Here is a 26640-nt window from a genome sequence, read left to right as displayed (position 1 = left end):
AAAGTGCAATTATTCTTTAAAACCTATGACAATCTTTATAATTCAATGATTTTAAAACTATAATAACATAATCAACCACTAACTTGGTTTATGATCTCATAAGAGACTTATTGATCATATATATATATGAATCATAATGAATGAGTAACCAAAATTTTTATTTTCAAAAAAAAAAAAAAGAAAGAAAAAAGAAGAAAAACTTAAATTTTGACACAAAATTAATTAGCACGTACACAAACGTAGATTATAGATCTGTTCACTAAAGCAGTCCATGCGGTGTAGAGTCATTCCAATAGTGAGCCATTCTTTCCTCATACATAATCCAAATTCAAATTCTCCAATAAAAAATAAATGATCCATATTATTCAGTACTAAAAGCTACAAGAATATAGCTTTCGGCCAAAAAAAAAAAAAAAAAAAAAAGCTACAAGAATATAGCAATATAAATCTAAATTCTATATATATATATATATATATGACTCTTTTCCAAACATCACTCACCAACTTTATGTATAACCTGGTAGAACTCCAATCTTAGCACCAAAAAACAAGAAAAAATCTAAAACAAAACTCCAAATCCATACCCCATATATTTATACACCAAAAAAACAGCACTACCAATACATATATATATATATATATATATATATATTTTTTTTTTCTTTATTTCTTTTTAAAGCATGTTTCCCACAAAGATTTTTTGTTTCTTTAAAATAATAATAATCAATAAAAGCGGTTCAGCGGCTGAGAAGATTAGCACAGCAGGATCTTGGGCGGCAGAGACGGCGGCGGCTCGAACTCCAAACCAGCTATCGAGCTTAGCTACATGCAGCACGAAGCAGGCAGTGACACGTGGCGAACAGTGGGGGCAATGAGAATGTCCCATCCAGTGGAGCTTCTTTGCTCGCGAAACGTGTCGGTGACGTGAGACTGAAGGAGGAATATTTTGGTACGTACGTGAGCTGATACATATCTGTGGGTCCCACCAGCCGGAGCGTGCTCGATATGCCCGTTGGCCGTATGCCATGGGGTTTTGGAGTTCAATGGATCTGTCCCTTACCGTCTGATTATCTGACATATCTTCAGGTCAAACTACGTCAAATTACTCTGTTGCTTTGAGACGTGGCCATGTCTTCTTCTCCCACGTCACTTTGGGCCCCCCACCCCCCAACCAATAACATGCATATATATATATATATATATTTTTTTTTGTGAAGAAAAAAGAAAAAAAAAACATGTGATATGCTTTCTCCATTCAAAAGAATTTAAAGTGTCTAGTTAGAAGGGATTTTGAAAAGTTTAAAATAACTTCCAACTAGATAAAAGTACTTTGTATAAAATCATTTTATAGTGACTTTATTATTGGAAAATGTATGGTTATGAACAAAACACAAATCAGTTAAAGTGATTTATAAAAACTACTCTAAATGAACTCTAAGGGTCGTTTTTCTTTTATCTTTTTTGTTAAGAAATTGCATAAATTAAGACTGCTAGTATAAAACCAAAGAATAATAATAATAATAATAATAATAGTCATCATGAAATTGCAAGAATACCTTTTAGTTTAATATTTCAAAGTTGAATCCTCCTACTCTAATATATTTTAAGGAAAAAAAAAAAAGTTAGAAATTTGCATTTAATTTGTATTGAATAGAAAAGAACCTAGTGAAATTAAGGGGGGGAAAAAAAAAGTTAATATAGGCAAAAAGATGTGTAAATGCTAATGGTGTGTAGGCTACGCCATATAACGTGTAGATAGGCACCTATTTCAAAATTGGGTCATTGTAACTATCGGATTAGGTTAAACTTCAGACTCAGAAATCCTTCCCAAAACCAAACCAAAACAAAAGCATATAAATATTGTCATTTGTCACCCATCCATAAAAATTTCCTTGTCAAAAAAAAGCACAACAATTCTCAGTCCTCTCTAACTCAATCGAGAAGACATTCCTCTTTTGGGCCTCACTGATTTTGCAAGAAAAAGACCCTAGTAGGAGGTGGAGGGGGTGGGGGTGTGGTCCAAAACTTAGGTGGACCCACCAACCCACTGAGCAGAATCAACATGTGGGACCCATTTGACACTCCCCCAAAACAAACAGTAACCATGGCCTATCCAATCCATTAATTAAAAAGTCTGAGCTTGAAGCTTCCTCTTCGCTAAGTACTATTTTGTTGTTATAAGGTTAACATATCTTCACCAAATATCATGCTTTTGCCTAACAACTGGTATTTTGATTAAACTAGTTTTTAAATCACTAAACCAATTATGGTTCCTCTTGGTGCATTGATGACCCAACTCAAAAGCTACATTAATTCTTATTTTATAAAGAAACTTCAACATCTAAATATAAATTAAACATTACCAAACTAACAAGTTAACATGGTTGATGGACCAAAAGTTTCAAGAGTTTTACATTATTCTATTAGCAAAAGAAAAAGTGTTTCACATTATTCTAAATGTGAACCTAAGAAATTTGGAAAGAATAAAAAAGTTTGCCTAAGCCTTGCATGCTACAGTTCCAACAACTTTTCTTTTTGAGTCAAGGCAGTAATCTCCTTCGACATTCCCTACTTAAAAATGATAAATACCACAACACTAAAGCCGAAAGCTCAGGGGTATTTGTTCCTTCTAACTATATTGGAATATTTTATGCAGCATATTGTAGGCAAAAAACATGTATAGATTATTGACTTTTGATTCTAATATCTTGCTGACTAACTGTTTGTTTGTGGGACTCCAAGCGCAATTCTCTAAACAAGAAGTTTCTCTGCAGATGAGTAGGTGTGTCCTTTTTTTTTTTTTTTTTTTTGGGTAAATAGTAGGTATGTCTTCTTTATCAATAAGATTCAAAGTAGCATATTCATTGCCCCAGATCTATCTAAAAGATTGTTTATATTAAAAGATTATAACATTGACTAACAGGGAAAAATATGGTTTAGGCAACAAAAAGTAGAAAAAACATATATTAAACCACAAGCCCATTTATATTCCTCAACTTGTATCTCTCAGCGACTTTGTTTTTCTTTTTATTCTCCAAAACTTCGCACACAGCTTTCTTCCACAATAAAATTCAAGATCGAATTGTTTACTATAATTTAACAGGCAGCACCACCAAAACAGAATAGGGGGCATGCAGTGAGTGGACTGGTTTTGTGAAGACGAAAAAAATATATTACTTTAATATAATGAATGATATATATTACAAAACATGACTGAAAGAGACTTTTGCCCAATTTTGTGTGGCAGAAATTGGATAGTTACACAGTTGATAGTTCACAACAATGATTATGAACTTTAAGTCACTCATTCAACTTGCAAACATTGATGAACTTCTGGACTGCATTGTGGTATTGGGTTCCCTGTAATGACAACATGCACGTTATACAGCATATAATCAAAGTTGACTACCTACAGCATCCACCATACACGTGTCATATTGTGTCAAACGTTCTGACAACTTCAAAATGATGGGTCTTTTTTTGTTTTTTTGGGGGTTTTCCACATAACGAACAGGAGAAACAAGTCAAATCAGGATTCAGTCGAGATACATTGGCTTAGCAGATGAATACATTTTCAGAAGCAAATTTACTGTTACAAAATAGTGATGCATTAAAGGGGCCTCCTGTCTATATTTTGGAAACTATAGATGGATCTATTTGAGGTGTAATTTGAAGCGTATTTTTTTATTTTTATTTTTTTCGTGAATACTTGAAGGGTATTTATGTCAGTAGAACAACCATTCAGAATTATAAGATGCAAACTATAATAAAACAAGCGGATAATGCAGAAGCAAACAATCTTTTTGTGGGGAAGAATAAGTACTTGAGCTAGACCCTAAAATGGTGGATCAATTAAGAGATAAAAGGAGAAGTTCTATACATTTTTGTGCTCAAATACTCAAACCCGGCTTCTTTAGACCATCAACAGAATGAGAAATAGGAAAGAAAAGAGAAAGTCGATTATTTTTACCTCCCAATAGAGCTGGTTGCAATCCATGCACTGCCAAAATTCTAAATTCTTGTCAAACAAGCAGCTAGGAATTCTTTGGAAACCTTTTGCCGCTTCGATTGCTTCTTCAGTTGACAAGGGCTTTTGAATAAATCTACCATTGCATTTGGTGCACCTTGACATCAACTGATCTTCACTAATTGTCAGTTGAAAAGTTTCTATCACCTACAAGAAAACTGCAATTTCAGCCAGGACAGCACCACATATCCCTTTGATTTGATAATAACAGCTTTTACTTCAATTTCAGCGTCCACAAAAACATTGTACTGCTTAGTCTAACAAACCAAAATAGTACGCTATTCGTAGTAAAAAGAGTAGATCATACCTCAAGTAGCTGCTCATTTTTCAGAAGACTCTTCACCCTATATATTTGATTTTTAATTATATATTCATGTCTCAGCAGCTTTGCATCCCGTGTCAAGAGCACTCTATTCTCTCTCTTCGCATGATCTATTAACTCTCTACATGAAATAAAAGCCAACAGTTTGGATAGAAAAACACATTAAAACTTTGTGGAGAAGTTAAACCTCTAGGAGCATTGATTATTTGTTACATTCATGAGAGAAACACCTGGAATCGGGCTTTTTTGAGTGTGGGATTGCAGCATCAATTCCAACACATCTTAAATGTTTCGCCAAGCCTTCAACCTGAGTAAATGTTCCATTAGCCTCAACATTTAAGAGAAAAAGAAATGAGCATTCAAACCCATATGACATTTCAGCACAGTACGATATACTTGTAGAATAAGGAGGGTATTCGGTTTTGGTCACTAGGACTTACATCTGCTTTGGATAAATATTTTGTTTGGAAAGCTCAGATTCAGCCATGCATTAAAACATGGAAACTTAAAACATTTTAGCATCAAAGAAAGCAGAATATATGCAGAAAAGTTGATATATCATACCATCACATCACATAAAAATTTTGGGCATCCATTACCCCCCAAGGTCAAATCCCATGGTGGAGGTCCTTGCCGTTCATCACAAGCTTCTGGTCGCTTTTCTTTGCAAATCAAACCCACTGACGATCGTTTTTTGCCTTTCCTTTTGGTAATTTTTGGCTTCTTGTCAGATTCTTTCAGCAAAATTTTTTCACCATATTTTTTTACAATCTTCAACAGGGATTCATCCATAGGCAAGGTACTCCTTTGTCGAGACTTCAGGACCAGTCCATCAACTGTAGCTATCTTTTGAAAAACATCAGAAGAAGCAGTAGCTCTAACTATATGCAATGCTTCAGAAAATTTTAGCCTTGAAATTTTATCACAGCCATCATCCTTCTCGAGAATTTCTTTCAACCCAATATTCACATTAGACGGATGCGTCTCACTAAGCTCATGATTTAAATTCCCTGCAATCATGAATCCAATGCATTTAAACCACTGAGAGATAAGAAAAGGGATCAAATCTCTCTCTCTCTCTATATATATATATAATATGCAAATGAACAAATACCAAAGAAACTCTGGTTATATAAAAGTAATGCATGATCCAAAGAGCAAAGATTTATGTATTCATCATAATTCTATTTAGTTTGCTGTCACAAGATATAAGGTGAAAGAGAAAACTAATTTAGTATTCAAAATTTGAAAATAAAATATGGCATACCTTCTGTGATGACTTTGGTTTGGAAGACTTTAAATATATCAAGCAAGCAATGTGCATCCAGAGCTGCATATGCTTTCTGTGCTTCAGTAAGAGGACGACGTGACCAATCACTGCATTGAAGTTCCTAAAAAAAGGAAAATGACATCAAAAAATAGCCACAGGAACTAAAAATGTCAAACAATTAGCATAATGAGATCTAAATTCCAAGGAAGTAACTCTAATAACTTGGACGATTCGACAATCAATGTCCAAGAGAATGCATATTACTAATGCATCAAAATCAACTAAATCTATTACCAACATAAATAAAATAATAGAAAAATAAACTATTTCTACACTCAGTGAGCGTGTTCAACAACATTTACAAGAAAACTGAGCTCTTATTAAAGAACCCAAGTAACACATCGTCACTAGAGTGAAGATACTTTTTATATTGCAGATTCAAGCTAATACTGCCTTTATTTTTTTCTCCAGTCAATTTTGAAATTAAAACAATCCAGTGCAGAAAATAAAGGTACTGCAAAAAACACTGAGAGAAGATAAGTGCCAAGCATAACATAGACGTAGAAACCAAACCTTTGAAAGAGAAAATCCCAACGCTTCTTTGCAGATAGTGGCCAAACTCTTGATATCCTTTGGCATTTTCCTTCCAGGTTCCTTATGTTGTAGATGATTGTATATGCTTGTAATATCCAAGAAGGGTTCCACCTATGATCATTTATTTAAACCAAATATCAATTCAAGATTCAACCTTTTCTAGCAGAAATGAAGAAAGCTTGAATCTTTACTAATGGGTTAATTTCTTTTTCAATTACCTAGCCTTATCTCATATAGCATACATTTTCGGAACTGAAAACTCTAGAACTTAATTCAAGCGGTTAAACAAACAAAATTATAAAATCGTCATATTTCCATACAGCTGGAGAACAACAACTACAACCTTTCATTAAAGCTTTAAAATTTTAACTATTTTTGATAATTAAATTTCGTATTATTACAATCATATATATGACCAAAATTTTCAACATTTTCCCGGCAACCAAACAAACCATACTAGGAAAAAGCAAGGACTTACCTTGTCAAACCCAGGAGCACAGCCATGTGAGCTGAAAGTGGATGACAGGTATATCAAATCCTGCTTAAATCTAAAACCCAGTTTCAGAATATCAGGGGAAACAAACACGTCCCTCAGCAATTCCCATATTGCTGTTAGAGGAATCGAAAACAGGTCCAGCAAGAAAACCACCGACTCGTCGTCGTCACCGTCCTTCTCGTCCGAGTCATCATCGAGTCGACCGGCGAGTCGACACGCAAGTTGAAGAAGGGATACGTTTGGGAAAGTGGACTTCTGCGTAGCGTTCTGGATGGGCTTCCATTCGGCGTCGAGTCCAATGAGTGATGAACGAGTCAGTGCCCGAGTCAGGCGAGCGAACTCGAGCGAGTCGGTAGAGGAGACCTCATAGATTTTGGAGGCCTTTAGACTGAGAGGATCCATGAAGAAAAAGCCACGGTTTTCATTCTTCGGCACTTTAATAGGGAACGGTCTTTTTTGGGTCGGACCCAATTTCTTGGGCTAAACCTATTTTTATAAGCGTAGTTCTAAACTATATACACCCACAATTCTATAAAGGATTTTTTTCGATAAATAGCTATCATACAACTACATTTTAGAAAAATAGTAAATTTTTTTATTTTTTTTAAAACTAACCAATATTTTACCCGTTTGGACTAAAGTACCCTTATCTATATATATATATATATATATATATATATATATTTTTGTTCTTTTCTCTATCAAAATGCCTTTTTGATTTCAGTTTTGTTTTTTTTACTTTCCCTTTGAAAACGCAGCTAGGGAATTTCAAAAATTACCATCCCGGCCACCATTTTCATCGACATTCGTCTCCCATTTGCCGGCATCGTCCTCGTCCATTGTTGTGTGGGCAAGAGTCGTTCGATTGAGAACTACCAGAGACAGAGGAGACACATAAAAGGCAACGCCTTCCATACCGTTTGCCGCCGTAATCGTCCTCGCACCACTATAGTGCCGTTCGCCGTCATCGTCCTCCCACCAGGGGCTAGCCGTTGCCATAGCTGCAAGGTAACCTTTCTCTGAAAGCACCGGTGCTTCCAACAACTTTAACATTTTTTTTCTTCTTCTTGTTTGCTTAAAATCTTCAAGTACACAGAAAGTGTGCCATAGCTCACTATTGCTTGCATTCCGAGTCAAATAGCAGAGCATTCTTTTTGGGTGCGTGCAACTTCCCCCACTGTCCTCAGCTTTCATATAATTTTCCAAAACAGAAAGAGAAATACAGAGAGAGAGAGAGAGAGTTAGGGCATAATTTCATATTTCTATCATACAGAGAGTCCATTATATATGCCAAACGCACCCTCTGAAATCATATTTCCTAAGGTCCGAGAAAAAAAATAACAGATATAGGAGATAATTCATCATGTCTACTTGTCTGATTTACCACATAAATTGTTTTCACCTAGTTTTGGTGTACAGAACATTATACATATAGTTTGTATGATTATTTGAAGATTTTGTACCAATTAAGATATAATGCATGCTTTTGCCCTGTACCTGATAACTCAGTATCAAGATGAAGAAGAAAATTACCTTCCACTATAACCTTTCTCCATAACAACCGTGTTTCCATTACCCAAGTTTCTAAGTCTCACAAACTGTTCAGCCGTCCATTTGTTATTTGTACCACCCCATTATAAACAGTCCAAAGGGGTAGACTATGTGAGGCAATCACCTTGTTCATTTTTGGGTTTCTATCAACTAGTTGCTGAAAACTTCCAATATCAATGTCTACTCTCAGTGCTCCTCATCATGAAAATTCCCTTTTCCCAAAAGAAAAATCTAAATCAAACCCAGTTCAAAGGATCACATAAAGATTTTAAAAAAACTAAGTGGGTTTTGTTAATCTGTGTAGTATGTACCAAAATCTTGCTCTCTTAGAATAGGCTCTTCTATGTACCAAAATCATGCTATCTTAGAAGAGGATCTTCTCTCAGACTAGCAATTCTTGAGTGCTCTCGAACAGGACTTTTCAAATGTTCCATGTGCTTTTCTATAGGGAGATATATAGAGAAGATTGTCTTTCTCAATCATCTCTTTGATTCTTTTCCCACATTATTCAGCTTCAGCTTTTCCTTTCTTTGTCAGTGCAATTTTTGGATCAGCAACTCATCTATAAGCCATCTTATATAGGTTTCCTTCACTCTGACCATGTGAAACCAGTATTATCCTATGAGGTCTAGGAGGTGGGATTTTCATGAAAACTAGTTAACCCATTATCACCATGTTCAATGCTCTCACTTGAGTTTCCACTGGCAGTGGATTTTACTTCTACTACTATTACTACCACTACTACTATAGAATCTAAATTTGAGAGTTGGGCAAATGAAGCTGGAAGCATAAAAGGAAGAACTGTCATTGTTTGGAAAATAGGAAAATATTTCAAAAAGAAGTAGGAAATGTGTATAATTGAATCATTTTTATGAGTAGGAATATTCATCAAAGGTGTTTGATATTCTTACTAATATGTGGGGTTTAAGAATTTTGCTGAGAGGACAATGAAAGGCTTGTTTGTGGATGGTATATAGACCTTTTATATGCCTTCATGTCAGATTGAAAGAGTTTTAGTTTCCTAGAATACTTGAGTACTGGAGTTGTCATGTTTACTTTCCCCAAATCAATATCACTCTTTGTTGGCTTCTCTATCCGATGGGAACCTTGCATGTGGTTTTAGATGGGTGTTTGGTGAGATGTCATTGTTGAGTTTTGAAGCTTTTTAAGTTTGGATTTCTTGCATTTCAGCTTGAACAGATTTGGCAAGTAAACTTCTCTTCCTCTTTTATCTTCTGATGATGAAACTAGCTTTCTAGTCAAATTTTATGAGGTGTGGAGTTTAATTTTTTTATTTTTATTTTTTGGGTAGAAATAACATGAACATCTAGAGCAACTAGTCCATGCCATATACGTGTGCTTTAAACCAGCATTACTAAATTAAAGCCTTGTTTTCAGTTCTTAGGCTATGTGCTCAGTTCTTTATTGTGAAGCTATAATTATAACAATATTTGTTTTCATGGACAATGTGATGCCATGAGAGGGAGCCTTCAGTCTCAACCACCCCAAATCAGTTTATCAAGTAATTTTTTATTCCAATGGTTAACTATGGAAGTCTGCGTTTCTATTTGGTTACAGGACATTGCCCGCTAAAATTATAGTGAATGCATTATGAATTAACTGCTCTAGCAGTAACCATACTTTTACAGCCAAACTTATTGAGCATTTCAGAAGTTTTAGCTGACATGAGAATGTGGTTCTAAAGGATAGAACCAAGTGTCACTAAATGGTTAATTTGAATCATAGGATTTATCACAAATTGAAATCGCATACCACATCTCATGCAATGATGGGCTAATATCTTTGCTGATATGGAGTGTTTTGACTTGAGTGAATTGATTAGGCAACCAGAACAGAGATTTTAACTGGAGTGTTAGTTGTTTTTCTTGGTTTTCATGTTGAGATATGGCTTATGACTGGTTAGACATAACTAATTGTATGGATTATATTTGTTTAAAAGGGTTTATGCTTTTTGTGGTTTTTTTCTGTTGGTGGAAAATTTCCAAATTTCTCATATGCTCTTGTTCATATGCACATCTTACACATATAATATGCTAAATTTGATTGCTGCATGGTTACTAATATTGATTTTCTATTTCTTTCAGCATTGGAGGAGCAACTAATGGACTGAGCAGAAAATTGAAGCACAAAATTTGCGATCATGGAGTTACAAGTGCAAGCTGATAAAATTACACATACACTCACAGATATAGATAAAGAGAGAGAGATATATATAAATAGATAGAGAAGCATTGGTAGTGGTTTGTCCCCCATTAATGTAAGTTGCTTCTCTGTACAACATAGAAAATATTTTGCAAACTAATTTCGCTTTAATGTAACGAACTTATCTGAAAACCTTTAGTTGTGCTGTATTGAATGAGTTTTACAATTTTGAACCTTGTCATTATGCGCTATGCTTATAATATTGTTTGATTTGGTGTGACAGAAATGTTTGTGTTGCATGGTTAGAATGTGAAATGTGAAATTAAAACTATTGTGAAGTTGTGTTTTTGTTTGAATTTAATGGGAGGTTTGAATGTGAAACCATAATATATCTATAGGTTATCTTTACGAAGCAATGTATAATGTACACTACTAATGTATAATGTATTATGCGCTGGTTTGAAAATCCCGTTAGGTGTATGTTATTTTGGTTCTGGAAAATTTTCCACCCCGAGGAAAATATTTTCTCTTTTTTTCCTCCTGGCGGTAATTTTTTTACTCCTGGAGGAAAAAATTTCCTCCAGGCGGAAAATGTTTTCCTCCTGGAGGAAATTTTTTCCTCCAGGCGGAAAATCTTTTCCTCCAGGCGGAAAAATTGTCCTTCAGGCTTTTCTCGTGTCGGAAAAAACGTTTCCTCCATCTGTTATGTTTTGTTGTATTTGATTTGCAGATAAATGGATTCAGATTACCAACAAAGGTTTTGGGACTCGGAGATATCGAGGGCAAAGGTTAATTGTAGATCGAACTTCTGGAAAGCCGTGTTAGATATTAAGTTCAAACTGACTCCAGCCCAAATAAAGAAGTTTGAGGATAGCTGTTTTGGCCACTTTTTGAAAGCCAACGAGATACAATTTAGTGGCCACATCGTCAACAGCATGCTGTATAGGCAATGTGTTTGTGACGACAAGGACTCTATGGTATTCAATTTTGGAGGGCGTGGTGCTAGATTTACACAGAGAGAATTCACCATAATTACAGGTCTACAGTTTGGTTACGAACCCAATAGGCAGGTTAACATCTCTACTCGTATTAGTGACACGTATTTTGGCGGAAAGCGAAAGGTCACTAATTCGGAGATAACCGAAGCTTTCATGACTGCACAGTGTCAAGACAATGATGAAGCCGACGATGATAGATTGAGGTTGGCTTTATTATATTTCCTAGAGACGGTTCTTCTAGGCAAAGAAAGCATGGCCACCGCACCTCATAATCACTTGGAGATGGTGGACGATTTAGAGTACTTCAATAACTATCCATGGGGTACTTTATCGTATACTACCACCATTAGATCGTTGAATAGTGCTTTTGAGCATAGAGAGTCCATGGCTTTAAACAAGTCAAAGAGTTATAGTCTTTGTGGGTTTCCTTTGGCTTTCATGGTAAGTTTGTTACACTATTATTTAAAGTTTGTTACACTTGTATTTATGGTGTGTATTTTGTTACTTATTCATTACTAATTAATTGTTTGACAGATTTGGGGTTTTGAGACAATTCCTTCGTTGGGTCAAGCATTCGGAAAGAAGTTGCCGGACATGGCATTCCCTCGAATTCTTAATTGGCATTTTCCACAAGTGCCAAGATTTGAGAAGGCCATTGAACTCTTCGATCATCGTGATGTAAGTCTATGAGTTCTTCCACTTATATGTACAAATATATATATATATATATATATATATATATATATATATATATATATATATATATAAATATACATTCCAACATAATAATATTATTTATACACTTTTGCAGTATTTGTATGAATATTAGTATTACTTGCTAATCACTTGATTATAATCCCTTTTGTCTTTTGCAGTATCCCGTTCATGGCTTAATGAATGTGACTGAAGTTGAGCATGCATATATCGGCAACTTGGCATTGGATGTACATCATGACAGTACTCCATACAATGTTGCACCTGCTGTTCGAGACAAGCCACCACAGGCAAGTCATGATGAAAAAGATGAAGGTATTCCACTTACAAGAAGTGGAATAAGTAAGAAACGGAAAGAGGCGTCTGTGGAAATTATGGGAAAAGGAGGGAGGCGGCGAAAGGGACATAAGCCGACAGACCAGCCTTCTTCATCAACTGCAGGAGTTGCTACTCATGTTCATGTTGAACCATCGACTCCATCCCAACCTCCAACGACTCCATCCCATGATGAGGTTTGAATAAATTGTATGAATGTTTATCTTTTTTTCATTATTGCAAGTATTAATAATTATTATTTCTTTTAGGTACCTTTGAGAGAGAGATTAACAATCCTTGAAGGCGAAGTGGCTAGTGTACGGCAAGACGTTAAGGATTTACGAATCGCCATGCTTAGAGAGTTTGCAAGTTTGGACACCAAGCTTGATAAGTTAATGAAGCACCAAGGAGTGGGAGTTAGTGCTGAAGGGTTGGGAGATAGGATGGACGTTGAAGGGGATGAAAATAAAGAAGAGTATGGTCCCGATGCGACCCCCGTTGATAGACAGTCACAGCCATATGTTGACGACGATGCAGGACCAAGTGTTACGATTATTGAGAAAGTGTCTCCATCAAAGTTTCCTGCCGGGAGACGTGCAAGAAAGGTAGCAGGTGCTAAGCAAAACATAGATATTGGGAGGAGGGATAGGAAGGCGGCAGCAGCTATTACAACTCCTTATAGTGTCGGAGGCTTGCGGAAAAAACTACAGCGCACTTTACCTGGTGCATCTTCTACTTTGAAGTTCGACCCATACAAACCAGTACCCACGCGACTTGTAAAAAATTTTGACAAATTTATGAAGTCTGGTTGGGCAGCAAAGGTTGATATGGACATTTTGACTGCGGGTAAAGACTTTTTCCAGTTGCTTATAAACAGTGAGAAGTAGCTGAATCACGATGTAAGTATTTTTCGATCAAGATTTTTATTTTATAATTTGATAAATTCCATAGATAGTTGTTCAACTGCATGGATGTAATTTAAAATTAACTCGTCTTTCAATGCAGCATATGGAAGTCCTGCCTTACCTATTTCGTGTACGTGCCAATCAATTTCCTGATATTTTTTATCCTGGTTTTGAGGTGCTAGATGGAGGATTTTGGGTAAGTAACGGCCAGGTGTCCTATATGTGGCTATTGTGATTTTAGATAACTAATAAATTATTCTGTTGTAGGTATACATTGAGCAATGTCATGGAAAGTTCATCGACAATCCATCTAAGTTCCTATTCTCATACGCAATGCAAGAATATGTGCTGGGTATTCGAATGAAGGAGTCCAAGCCATGGAAATACGTAAATCATGTAATATATACATGTCCAAATTGTGTAATGTTAACTATTCATTTATTCATGTGCCTTCCTTTATTTATTGTGCTAACTGAAATTCTGTAATGTATTGACAGTTGTTGATTCTACTAAACAAGCGCAACATACATTGGGTGGTAGGGCACGTGGACTTAAAAGAGCATCGCATGATTGTATATGATTCAGATAAGGCTGGTAACCGATACAAGGGACAAATTTATTTCCAGAAATTATGCATAATGTTACCATATTTACTGCGGTCTGCATCCTTTTATGAGTAGCGGCCGGATCTTGTAGACTCCGTTGACGAGTTTACATGTGAATTGGCACAAAATACCCCTCAGCAAAGTAACGGGTAAAACCTCTTAATACTTACATGTTTGTTGAATAAATATTAACTATTGAATATGGTTTTAATAATACTAATATATGTTATAATAATCGTTTGTTTTTGTAGTGGTGACTGTGGCATATTTACACTCAAGACCATCGAATTCTTACATGCTAGATTACCATTGACATTCACACAAGATAACATGGAGTTCTTTAGGAAGAAGTATGCATATGAGGTTTACAACAAAGAACTTAGCATATGAGCTGCGTGGTGATGCTTTTTTCTTTCCTTTTGTCATGTTTATAGATGCATATTATTTATTATATTTGACTTTTAATTGTAAATATAATGGTGGCTTATAATGTTCATTTAACAAAGATAACAATGTGGTATTGATGTAAGGATAAGTAATTGACCTTATAGGAAATGTGTCATGTTTATTTATTAGAATTCCGTTATGCACAAACGCCTTAAGAGCTCAATTGCAAATTTTAAAAAATTTTCCGCTTGTCGGAAATATTTCCTATAGGCGGAAAAATTTTCCTACTGGAGGAAAAATGGAGGAAAAACGTTTATCCAGTCGAAAATCCCATATGAAGAAAAATTGAAGCCTCTTGATAAATTTGCGCCAGGTGGAAGAATTTTCCTCCAAGCGGAAATAGTTTTCCTCCTGTTGGAAAACATTTTCTCCAAGCGGAAATCGTTGAATAATTTTTACTCCTATTAGAAACTAATTTTCTCCACTTGGAAAATCAATTTCTAATAGATTATATAAGTTAATAGTAGGGTAAAAAAAATTGGGAGTGGAGACAAATATTATATAAGATGAAGATGGAATTAACAAAAAATGTAGTGACATTTAAAATCAATAACCATTTTAAATAAAAATAAAATTGATATATGTTTGTTTTTATTTTCAAAATCATTTGGACATTTCATAAAATGATATGTAAACTAAAGATTGAAAATCAATTCCAGAAAGCATCTTTTCATTTAGGATTAAATTCAAAAAATATATATATATATGAAATAATTATCAAAACATATTAAACCATAACACTAAATTAAAACTTTCTAATTCGAAGCATAAGACAATGGATTCGTACATCTCTGCCTATAATGTCCAACACCACCGCATCGGCTACATCTACGTCCAATAACATCTTCACCTTCGAATGGTATGCGTTGCATCCTCGGTCTACCGGCTCGCCTACATGTCCATCTTGGTGGAAGAACAATGCGACTTGCCACGTCATCCGGGACATGCCATTGTTTTTCATCTAACAAAGGATAAATGGACTCAGCATAAGCTGCACGATATGCATCCGCGGTGTAGTAATGAGAACACATGCCATAAGGAGCAATTTTTCGGTCTCTGCAAGCGGCAATACAATGATCACAAGGATATTGATCAAGATCGAAGACTTTGCATGAGCATGTTTTTGATTGGAGATTAACTGTACCCCTCAAACTCTCACCTTCCACAAGAAATTCATGCATATTAATGGCTTTCACACGTAGTCCGATGGACTCCAAATTTCGTAGTTTGAGTTGCTCTTCCATATGGTCAGTCACAGGCTTTGTCAATTTTGCACCTGCAGTACGTCGCTCATAAAACCACCTTTGCAGTAAATCCCGTATGTGCTCTATTAATGCTACTATTGTCATCTCTCTAGCATCTAGCAGAATGCCATTCAAGCTTTCTGCAATATTGGTGGTCATGATAGTGTACCTTCTACATGGACAAAGAGAACGTGCCCACCTTGTAGGGTCACATGATCGAATGTACTGGGCAGCCCTACTGTTTTTTGCCTCAATTTGCCCCATATAAAACTCAAAATCTTCAACCAAATATGCACTAGCTGTGAGCATGAAACATTGTATTATTGATTCATCTTTCGCATGTCCATTTGCTTTAATATTTCTGCTTATATGGTACGTGCACAACGCATGGTATGCATTGGGAAAAACTTTGCGTAATGCCCTTTCAATAGTGGGGTGTCTATCACTCACAAACACCAAATCTGGAAAATCTCCGATGGCATCCTTCAAGTTTTGGAAAAACCATGTATATGCTTGCTCGTTCTCTCCATCTCCAATGCCGAAAGCCAAAGGATATATTTGCTTATTGCCATCCATGCCCGATGCAATATACATGTACCCTTTGTATTTCCCTTTCAATGTAGTTGCATCAACAGCCAATACGGGTCTTATGTGGGATTTAAATCCCCTAATGCTTGCTCCAATCGCCATAAAGAAATATACAAAATTGTTATTATCGTCTGTTTTGATACGTGTAACAGTCCCAGGGTTCTTCGACACTAACTCAAAACAGTAGGCAGGTAACTTAGCAAAATTCTCCTCTAGAGATCCCCTAACACTGTTAAGTGCATACTCTTTACCTCTCCATGCTTTGTTGTAGCTTATATTCACCCCATATTTCTGCAAAAAATCATGTTGAATTTCTTTGGGTTTGTAAACACGTGCAATACCTTCATATTTAGATTTGATACATTGCCCGATAACCCGGCTACTGGCTTGCTTGTGTTCTCGATGCACGATATCTAACGAGCAACTGTGTACATTATCAAAAATTCTCACAACAAATATTTCTCCATTTTTAAATGTGGTTGCACGTAGTCGCCATTTACAAGTATTTTCCAAGCATACAACCTCATACCGTTGTGTAGTTGACCGTGTCACCTTGAACTCCTTATTTTCTCGCATGCAATAGATACTCAGTTTATTCTGTAGGTCACGTTTATTGCGAAATAATTGTCCAACTACTATGCTCTCACAGCCAGTGAACTTTGACGAAAATATGGCCATAGAACCACTTCTGTTGCTCGATGATATGTGATCACTTGTAGCACGATGAACCCTAACATCATCAACTCCTTCATTGTTCATTTCAGGATGCATATCATTATCATTGTCCGGCAACTCATGATCAAAATCTACATCATTATGACCAACATCATCCCCTACTGCATTGTAATTCTCATCATGATCAATATGATGCAATTGCTCATACTCCTCGTCGTTAGGAAACCGTTCAGCATAGTCACCTCCAACATCAACTCCTTCGTGAATGTTAAATGATGTCCAAGCCCCACGAACATCAACTTGATCTCTAAACTGAGTTTCTTGAACCATAATTTCCTGAGATGTAGCCTGAATTGGTTCAGTACCGGAAGCTTGTGGTAGACGACCGCCAATTGGAGGACAAGAAAAAGAATGAAGATTACTCCCACTATCCGAAGCAAATGCTGTTTGATGAACATTTCTACATACATGTTCAACTTTTGAAATCACCTCAACATACAATGGAGGCCGCATCATTGTCATCCCTCCATTCCTCACTTCTTGAAGAAAGCATTTCACATCCCTATCACATCGTATTTCTGTAGGATCCAACTTTTCTGCACATCGTCCATATATCCATTTTAGCTTTAGCAAATATTCATTTCGATCTATCTCAATAGAATTGAAAATCTCATCCTCTAACTCTGATTTTGTGCATCTCTTGCCGACGGAAACCATTACATTTTTACCATTTCGATATTCCCAATCACCACTATCATTTTGTACCAATGTTCCATTGTATAAAACCGCAATTACAATGTCATCATCTTCCATTTTACTACAAAATTAAATGAATAATGTTAAACTAAATCAATAAATATATAAAATTTTGAATAATATTAAACAAACATATTAACTGTATTAAAAAAGTTGATTCTGTTTTTTTTTTTGGGGCCAAATATAGCTTTTTCCTACTGGCGAAAAACTGGCGGAAATTCATCTTTTTCGCCAAATTTCCTCCGTTTTTACTGTTTTTCGTGATTTTTCAGTTTTACACAAAATTTCTCCCATTTTCAAACCATATGCCACCTAAAGTATCTTTAAAATTACATAGAACATCTCATAAATCAATTTCTTGCATACCCATATCAAATAAAAAGCTTAAAAAACCCTAAACTAATAAAACTTACAAGAAAAAGAGAAAGAGAAAAAACAAAAAAAACACATATTTCCTTACTTTCATCTAATAAGAAAAAAGATAAAATTTTTACCTGATTTTAGTTTGAGATATGAGAAAATACAAAAAAATGAGAGTGAGAGGCGATGAGATGCAAAGAGTTTAGAGAAACCCCACGAACAGTTTTGTAGAAACCCCACCCCCACGAACGAACGGCTGTGTAGAAGAAAGGAAAGGGTGTAAAAAAAACCTTTTGTGTAATTTTCAATTTTATCAAGTATATTTTTGTCCCAAAGTGGCTAGTTTTTAAAAAAAAAAAAATTTTGCTATTTTTCTAAAATGGAGTTGTAAGGTGGCTATTTATGGGAAAAACCCTTCTATAAATTAAACCAAAATGGAAAGCCGAACGAAGCAAGTGTATGTACTACGATTTCAGGTGTATTTAGAACCACGCCAAAAATGAAATGTTTTGTTATTATTAATTTTTTTTAATGGATAAATATTTTGTTCTTTTTGGCTGGCTAAGAATTTTACGAATACACAAATTATAGAAACAACCTGCTGGACTATTTGTTGTATGGTATTAAATCTATTGAGCCAAATACAAAGAATATGCCATTTTAGGATTATTAAAACTCTAACAAATTATAAAACATTCATTATTCATGTTTTGGATAACCATATTCATATTTACATTAGAATCCAACCAATTTTTTCTCCTAATGGATGGGACTCAAAATCACAATTTAGACCAATCGAACTTGGCGCCAAGGAATTAAATTAAAAATAATAATAAAAAAATAACAAAAAGAAGAAGGAGAATAAAATAAAAATAAAAAAATAAAAAAAGCGATATGGCGCCATAATTCATTTTCCCGCGAGTGTACCTAATTAGCGCGCGAAAATCCGTCCGTCGTTAAAATAAATGGCATAAAACGCATCCACTTCTGACACTTTCTACGAAAATAATAATAAAATTAAAATTAAAAATAAAAGTACATATATATATATATATATATATATATAAGAAATAAAATAAAATAAAATCCACCTCCCCAATCTTCTTCATTTGTATGTGTTCTCTCTCTGTCTCTCTCTATTAGCTAATTAGGAGCTTATGGCTTCCACAAGGAAAGCAACGAGAATGGTACAGCGACAGAGAAGAATGCAAGCTCCGAAACCCATAGCTCGGCCTCCGATTGGAGACGGCGATGGCGATTCGGGTTCCTCCGATTCCGAATACGATGACCTTTGCTGCGAGGAATGTGGATCTGGGGACTCTTCGGCGGAGCTTCTTCTCTGTGACAAGTGTGATAGAGGTTATCATTTGTTTTGCCTCAGACCCATTCTTGTTTCTGTCCCCAAAGAGTCTTGGTTTTGTCCCACCTGCTCTAAGCACAAGAAGCTCAAAGGTACATTCATGGCTTCCTTTTCATTTTTCATTTTTCATTTTTTTTTCTATTTTTCTGATTTTCGGGACAATGACACATGCATTGGGTTTGGGCTTCCATTTGTGTCCAGTTTTGTTGACTTCAAGATGGGTATTCGTTTAATGTTCCTCGATATTACGGCTTTTGATTCATGGGTTTTCGGGTTTTATTCTTTTTTTCCTTACAATTCCTTTTTACTTTTTTTGGGTTGTTGACTAATTTTGTAGGGAAGTTATTAGTTCGTATGTGTTGGATAAACATTGGGTTTTACTAATAGGACTCATTTTCTTCGTAATCAAAATTTTATTGATTTATTATTTTGGTGCACTGCTTCAAGCACATCAATGACTTTATGGGTGTTGTTCTATGGATTTAAAGGGATGAACAAATTGTTGTTACAATATCAGTTGGTGCACTTTGAAATGATAATCTTCTACTTGTTATGTTCTTATTGAATAAGTTTTGGGATTTCACATTAGTTGCTGGTTGATGCAGCTTTCCCTCTTGTCCAAACCAAAATTGTTGATTTTTTTCGGATACGAAGGTCTACAGATTCAACACAGAAACTAACTCAAGGTAAAAAGGAATAAAAAATTAATTGGTTGATTGGTGTTTCTTTCTTTTTTTCTTTTCATTTTGGTGGTCAATGATGGTTTCAATTGAAAAACTTGTTTTGTTTTTGGTTATATTTGTTCATATTTTTAGACATAAGAAAGAGGCGAAAGCGCGCCAATAGCTTGGTTGTGTCAAAGAAGAGAAGGAAATTACTGCCATTCATTCCAACTGAGGATACTACCAGGAGATTGGAACAAATGGCATCCCTAGCAACAGCATTGACAGCAACTCGCACAGAGTTTAGCAATGAGCTCACTTACAAGCCAGGCATGGCACCTAGGTCAGCCAATTGTTCAGCTCTTGAGCGTGGAGGAATGCAGGTAAATTGGAAAACAGACGACTTTTGCAATACAATTTCATATGAAAAACTTGGCATGTTGAGAGTGTTTCAAGTGTTTTGATAAAGTTGCAAGATGAGTTTAGAAAGCAACAATATTCCCAGGATTCTTTAGTGAACAAATTATATATGCTTTAACTTCATATTGGAATAAATGCAGTTGATTAAGCCTCATGGGAATTTTACTTAAAAATGTGTCCAAAGTGCTTAGAAGTTCGGATGACTTGATTGTATGGATATGGTAATGAAGTTTTGTTTTTATTAATTGATTTCCTGTAATCTAACAAATAGATAGCTCGACTTCATTTCAGGTACTATCAAAAGAGGATACTGAAACTTTAAATTTGTGCAAGTCTATGATGGAGAGAGGAGAATGGCCACCCCTCTTGGTTGTTTTTGATCCTCACGAGGGGTAAGTACAATTTTGCAACATTGATTACTATTTTTTCATATTTAATCATTCATTTCCCTTGATTGTGTGTTTTTCTTGATGTGAACAGTTTCACTGTTGAGGCTGACAGATTTATAAAGGATCTGACAATTATAACAGAGTATACTGGAGATGTTGACTACTTAAAAAATCGTGAAAATGATGATGGGGATAGCATGATGACACTGCTTTCTGCTGCTAATCCTTCAAAATGTCTTGTCATTTGTCCTGATAAGCGTGGTAATATTGCCCGCTTCATTAATGGCATTAACAATCACACACCGTAAGCTCTTTTCCAATTCCATTTTTGACTCTCCGCTTCATTTTTTGCGTCTTCTTTTCATAGCAATGATAGTATTGTCTACCATGTCAAATTAGGACTGCTATAGCATAGATCTGCTGTTTTCGAAAGGCCATTTGTGCCAGTTATAGCCATTACTGATTAGCTTAGGTGCTTTGTTGTCCCGTGCAAATTGAATATTTTGCTATAGAAAATTAACATAGATGTTAATATAAACTTGGCAAAGGAATGAGGGTATTGGAATGCTGAGATATAATTAAGATTTTTTTAACGCTTAGCCATGGTAACTATGTTCATTTGTATGAGACATGGATTTTTCTCCTCACTATAATAATTAGGCATTACAGCACATCCTTTTCAAGCTTAAGAATTATTTTGACAGAAAATTTTGTTCCTTGCTTGTTCTAATCAAAGCCATGAAATTTTGGTCCTTGCTTGTTCTAATCAAAGCCATATGCGTGTTCTCCATGCAGGGATGGGAAAAAGAAGCAGAACTTAAAATGTGTAAGATACAATGTGAACGGTGAGTGTCGGGTTTTACTAATTGCCAACAGAGATATACCAAAAGGAGAGAGATTGTATTATGATTACAATGGATTAGAGCATGAATACCCAACCGAGCACTTTGTCTAGGCCTTTTTTCCTTTTCTTTTCTTTTATTTTATTTTTACAGTTCTCATACCCCCAGGAGAAGTCAACGAAAAGAAGTCGATCATTGTTAGCCAAGCTAATTTATAGACATGATTATGTCTAACCCCAACTGTTATTTAATTGATTCAACTTCCAATTTTTGAAAGCAACATTTCAAATGCTAATCTCTTTCGACAAGTTTTAGATTGCAAAATCGTTTAAATGTAGTGTGCCTAGATTCCTGAGAATATCTGCTCTGAGATGTGTTTTGCAAATGTGTAAATCAGTGGTGAAAGTTTGATTTGAAGTTTAAAGAATCTTTTTGCTTTGATTTGAAGTATAAAGAATCTTTTTGCTCTTCTAGTCGTATCTCTTGCTGGCATATGAAAACTTTTTGATTGTCAGCTATTCTGTGAGATATCCTCTAATGCAGCTCACCAAAAAAGCTGTCCGCAAATGTCTCTATACTCTTTCTTTGCAGTGATATAGATTGCGTCTCAGATGGGTTGTTTAAGGAATAAATGACCAGTTCTCGGCAAAAAAAAAAAGCAAAACAAAAAATCTATTTATCTTATTTTGGTTAAATTAATAATAACAAAAAAACTTTGAAAATTATCATTAGTTTAAATTTGGCTTAGCAGATCAAACCTGCCAAAAAGTGTGGGGCTTCAGGTCTAAAGAGGTAAAAAAGAGCATCTGTGGTTCTGCTTTCTTAAGCCAAAATACAACAAGAAAGCAAATTAAATTTGAGGTCAATTCTAATTTCCTTTGGTTTAGAAATAAGAAATAATACCCTTTAAACTAAATAAATAAATAATATCCGTAAGATTAAATTTCTATGATAGATTACTAAATAAGAAAGTACTTTAAAAATTTGATTATATATAGATAAACGAGTAGTCCATCACAGTTTCTGAAGTTCATTCTCTCTATGCAAAATTGAAAATTTTCAATTTTCTGTGTAGAACTTTTATGGTTTTGTCCAAGAAAGTCCATGCATGTTTTTCTCAACCGAGCTGGCTGCATCATTATGGCTTCTCCGTAAGTTTTATTTTAAATTTATTTATCTTGATTTGGACTTGGGCCTTAAATTGCGATCATGGCGATTTGGGTTAAGGGCAATATTCTTCAGCCATTGGACCTCAGATGGTTAAAAGCCCAATAACGACGCTTACCTGTTATGGCCGAAACGTTGTCGTTACAACTCCATCCTCTCCTTCCCAAGCTTCTTCATATAAATACGAAACTCAGTCCCAAACCGTAAAACCCTAATACTTGCTTGCTGTCGACAGACCTGAAGTATTTCGTACCTGTGCCTGATCTAAAGGTAAGGAGAAAAAAAAAAAAAAAAAACCTCCAACCCTACACTCCATAGAAGAAAGGAAAAGAAAATCTTTGACTGATAAAAAGGTTTAATTTTCTGAGTTCCATTTTATTTAGTTTATCTTTTGATTGTGCTTCAAGAAAGAAAAAAAAAATTGATAATTTTGACCTTGTGCATCTTTAATTCGTCGTTGTAGTTTAATGAATGCATAATATATATCTGTGAATGAAAGAATTGCTATATGATTTAGGATTTACATATTCTTTACACAGTGACAAGAGCTAAAAATGCAACAAATTTCGTTAGCGTTTTTTATTTTTAAATCGGTTCAGATATAATGTTGTATTATATGATTTAATTATGGGTTTTTTTTTGGTACATTTTTTTTTTCTGTAAATGGAAATGAAAAGCTAAAAATCTTGCGTTGGTGAAGCAGGCGCAATGGCACCAAAACAGCCAAATAGTGGCCTCTTTGTGGGATTACAAAAAGGCCATATAGTAACCAAGAAAGAGCTAGCACCAAAACCCTCCGATAGGAAAGGGGTAAGTTTGAACCATCCCAATCATACCATATTGTAATAGAAATCCATCATTTTGATCTACTCTTAAACATTGGGCATTTTTCTTTAAGGGATATTTAGCTCATGAACGCAGAAATTGTAACTCTTTATTGTTTTAGACAATTTTAAACGCAGAAATTGTAACTCTTTATTGTTTTAGACAATTTTAAACTCTTAGTTCTTTCAGCTGCTAGGCATCCTTTCAGAGTGCTGTATATTGTAATAGTTCTAGATCTTCAGTACTTAGAAAATCCAACATTCTAATTTACTCTCAAACATTGGGCATTTTGCTAGGAGATACATTTAGATCATGAAGGCAGAAATTGTAACTCTTATAGTTTTGGACAGTTTTAAAAGTTTAGTTGTTTTAGTTGGTAGGCATCCTCTCAGAGTGCTTGAATGTTGTTTTATTTATGATGTAGAAAACCAGCAAGAGGGTACATTTTGTGAGGAACTTGATCCGTGAAGTTGCTGGATTTGCACCATATGAGAAGAGAATTACTGAGCTTCTTAAAGTCGGTAAGGATAAGCGTGCATTGAAAGTTGCTAAAAGGAAATTAGGAACCCATAAGAGGGCAAAGAAGAAGCGTGAGGAGATGTCTAATGTTCTCCGCAAGATGAGGTAATCTTGCAGACAATCTTTTTCTCTTATTAGTATTAACCAAAAATTCAATTCTTTTGTATGCTCAAAATGCCTTTTTTTTTTTGGCAGAGCTGGTGGAGCTGGTGAGAAAAAGAAATGAGTACTGCCTGCTTATTGCTGAGTGTTATATGTAACCACTTAGAAATCGAGTTGTTAAGAGGATTTGTTCAGTTTTTAAATTTTGAGACTTGGAAAAATTTTATATCTAATGTTCATTTTGTTTTGAGAGTTGATATTTGAGAAATGGTTAGGCACCAAATGCCCCCCGTTATTTTTAGCTTTCTGATGTGAAAATTAGATGTTTGACTGTCTCTCTGGCAAGTTTTGATTTTGCAGCAAATATATTTCCCAAAAAAAAAAAAAAAAAAAAAGAAATACTATCTTAAAATGATCTTAGTATGGTCTCCTCTAGCATGATGTGAAAATTAAATGCCAACAATTTCTGCTGCCTCTTGACGACTAAGGTGTTTTGAAGGACTCTTAGCAAATATTGCTATAGCTTTGAAGTGGATGAATTTCTGGTTTAAGTTCATACTCGAATTGAAAATGTGCTCGAGTTTGAGGTTTAAGCTTGAGGAGTCTTTAAGGTTTTGAACCAACTGCAACCATTTTAAACCTGGAGATTGAAAAGTTTAATTAAAGATAATTTCTTCTGTTCTGAAATTATTGCCCTCTTTTTCTATTTCCATTTCTGTTTGGCTTTTTGATGTCTTGAAACTCCTCTTGTTAATGGTTCATGACGCGGATTGGAGAGAGATGGTGGTTGTTAGCCCCTTTAGTGAATAAGGGTATTTCTGATTATTTGAAAATCCTAAATTGGATGAAAAATAGCTTTTGCAAATTGTCTCTTTCGGTTTTTTTCCCCTGGCTTCTAATGTGTAGGCATTCGACAAGTTTCGTACTTTTCGTGTTCTTCCGAAGATTAGGTACGTTGTGATGGCCCATATCAGGATTTTGGGCCTTGGGCTTATTTTGATCTTAGGTCTAATATTATATATTGGGCCAGATATTGACTAAAATTCCCTAATTTTATTTTATTGAAAAAGACTTTTGATTATTTTTCCGTAAATTAGAAGCTCCTTGTGTCCTTAAATTATGAGCAAAAAAAGGCATGATCCATTTGAAGAAGTAAGTTACCTAAAAGGAATATAATCATTTGAGCAATAATTCTCTTAATAATAATTGTCATGTTCTACCCACAATTCGGTATAAGTAGCTTCTGCAAGGGAAAAATAAAAAATAAAAAATTAACATATTTAATAATAACAATTATATATATAGAAAAAAAATAAAAAATTAACATATTTAATAATAACAATTATATATATATATATATGTTTCTCAATAATCATAGAAATTTATGCAGGTCCACTTAGGAAAATGCCCCAAAAAGTACATAATGGAGGTTAAAGACGTGGGGGTGTATGTGTTGGCAGGCATCGAATCTGAATAAAAATAATAACAAGAATTTTTAGTTTGTATCATTAGTTTGAATATGAAATTATGAAAAAAAAAAATTGGTGAGATAAATAAATAAATAAATAATAATCGAAATGTCCAATAATAAGGTTCCAATTGGAGAGGAAGTAAATGGTTGAAAATAAGGGGATTCTGAGCTCGCATCACAATGTGGGTTATTGAGAATGGGGCGAAAACAAAATTGATTGGAGTTCAAATGACACATACTAAGTTGTACAAAATTTTGCAGGTAAAGGACAGTCAGTACACAACACACTTCTCTTGCCACCCTCATGATTAATATTGGACCACCCTACAATCTTTCAGAAAAAATCAATAAATGATAAAAATAAATCTAGAAAAATATATTTATAGATAGAGTGGTCCAAAAATAGGGGGCTATATTAACCCCGAAGTAGCTGTCAAAAAAGCAATTAAAATTAGTGGGGCTTCTGGGTGGGCTGCCATATGATTTGAATCAAATGCACCCCTCACTGTGGTCCCACAATATAAAAACCAAATAAAAATAAAAATAAAACACCAATGCCATCAGATTTTGATCAGATGCACCCTATACACAACAATGGTGTGGTCCAATATTTTGAAAACCATGGTAAAAAAATAAATAAAGAAAAAAAAAATGATGTACTTTTCTTTGGGTGTTAGGAGGTCCAGGTCCAGGTCTATGTTCAGTCTATGTTCAGGAACAGGAAGCAATGGTAGCATCTGGTAATGGTATTAGCATGTAATATCTGCTACCAGAGATTTTTTATCAGAAAAACTCCAATCCCAAGAAAAATATAAATAGGTTTTAAAAAGCCCTTTTATCTTGTTATATATGG

General features: G+C 34.9%; 4 protein-coding genes and 1 long non-coding RNA gene across 7 annotated transcripts; 4 read left to right on the top strand and 1 right to left on the bottom strand.

Moving 5' to 3' along the window:
• Positions 1–3162: 3162 nt before the first annotated feature.
• On the bottom strand, positions 3163–7144 carry LOC107421806 (uncharacterized). The gene is made up of 8 exons (XM_016031135.4): positions 6692–7144; positions 6193–6324; positions 5617–5740; positions 4914–5359; positions 4580–4656; positions 4335–4470; positions 3971–4174; positions 3163–3360 (listed from the first exon to the last, which is right to left on the bottom strand). Exons 1-8 carry the CDS (start codon positions 7109–7111, stop codon positions 3301–3303), a joined length of 1599 nt encoding a protein of 532 aa, XP_015886621.3. The 5' UTR covers positions 7112–7144; the 3' UTR covers positions 3163–3300.
• A 4871-nt stretch (positions 7145–12015) lies between these two features.
• On the top strand, positions 12016–13337 carry LOC132805106 (uncharacterized). The gene is made up of 4 exons (XM_060819897.1): positions 12016–12099; positions 12297–12590; positions 12852–13013; positions 13314–13337. Exons 1-4 carry the CDS (start codon positions 12016–12018, stop codon positions 13335–13337), a joined length of 564 nt encoding a protein of 187 aa, XP_060675880.1.
• Positions 13338–14009: 672 nt separating this feature from the next.
• Positions 14010–14515, top strand: LOC132804929 (uncharacterized). Its single transcript, XR_009640152.1, has 2 exons — positions 14010–14109; positions 14212–14515. It is a non-coding gene; the product is annotated as an uncharacterized LOC132804929 (long non-coding RNA).
• A 4608-nt stretch (positions 14516–19123) lies between these two features.
• LOC107421822 (histone-lysine N-methyltransferase ATXR6) lies at positions 19124–21985 on the top strand. The gene is made up of 6 exons (XM_016031153.4): positions 19124–19482; positions 19996–20076; positions 20206–20435; positions 20764–20864; positions 20953–21165; positions 21657–21985. The coding sequence occupies exons 1-6, from the start codon at positions 19188–19190 to the stop codon at positions 21814–21816; spliced, it is 1080 nt and encodes a 359-aa protein (XP_015886639.3). The 5' UTR covers positions 19124–19187; the 3' UTR covers positions 21817–21985.
• A 1007-nt stretch (positions 21986–22992) lies between these two features.
• LOC107421808 (large ribosomal subunit protein eL36x) lies at positions 22993–24617 on the top strand. Of its 3 annotated transcripts, none has more exons than XM_016031137.4 (4): positions 22993–23140; positions 23574–23680; positions 24120–24319; positions 24410–24617. In XM_016031137.4, the coding sequence occupies exons 2-4, from the start codon at positions 23579–23581 to the stop codon at positions 24438–24440; spliced, it is 333 nt and encodes a 110-aa protein (XP_015886623.1). In that variant the 5' UTR covers positions 22993–23140; positions 23574–23578; the 3' UTR covers positions 24441–24617. The 3 variants fall into 3 exon arrangements, with proteins under 3 accessions (XP_015886623.1, XP_015886625.1, XP_015886624.1); XM_016031139.4 differs by having other exon boundaries at positions 23008–23140; positions 23571–23680; XM_016031138.4 differs by having other exon boundaries at positions 23082–23223.
• Positions 24618–26640: the final 2023 nt, after the last annotated feature.

The sequence above is a fragment of the Ziziphus jujuba genome, chromosome 8 (genome assembly GCF_031755915.1).
Source record: "Ziziphus jujuba cultivar Dongzao chromosome 8, ASM3175591v1".
Classification (NCBI taxonomy): Eukaryota; Viridiplantae; Streptophyta; class Magnoliopsida; order Rosales; family Rhamnaceae; genus Ziziphus; species Ziziphus jujuba.
This window is presented reverse-complemented; position numbering and strand designations above follow the sequence as displayed.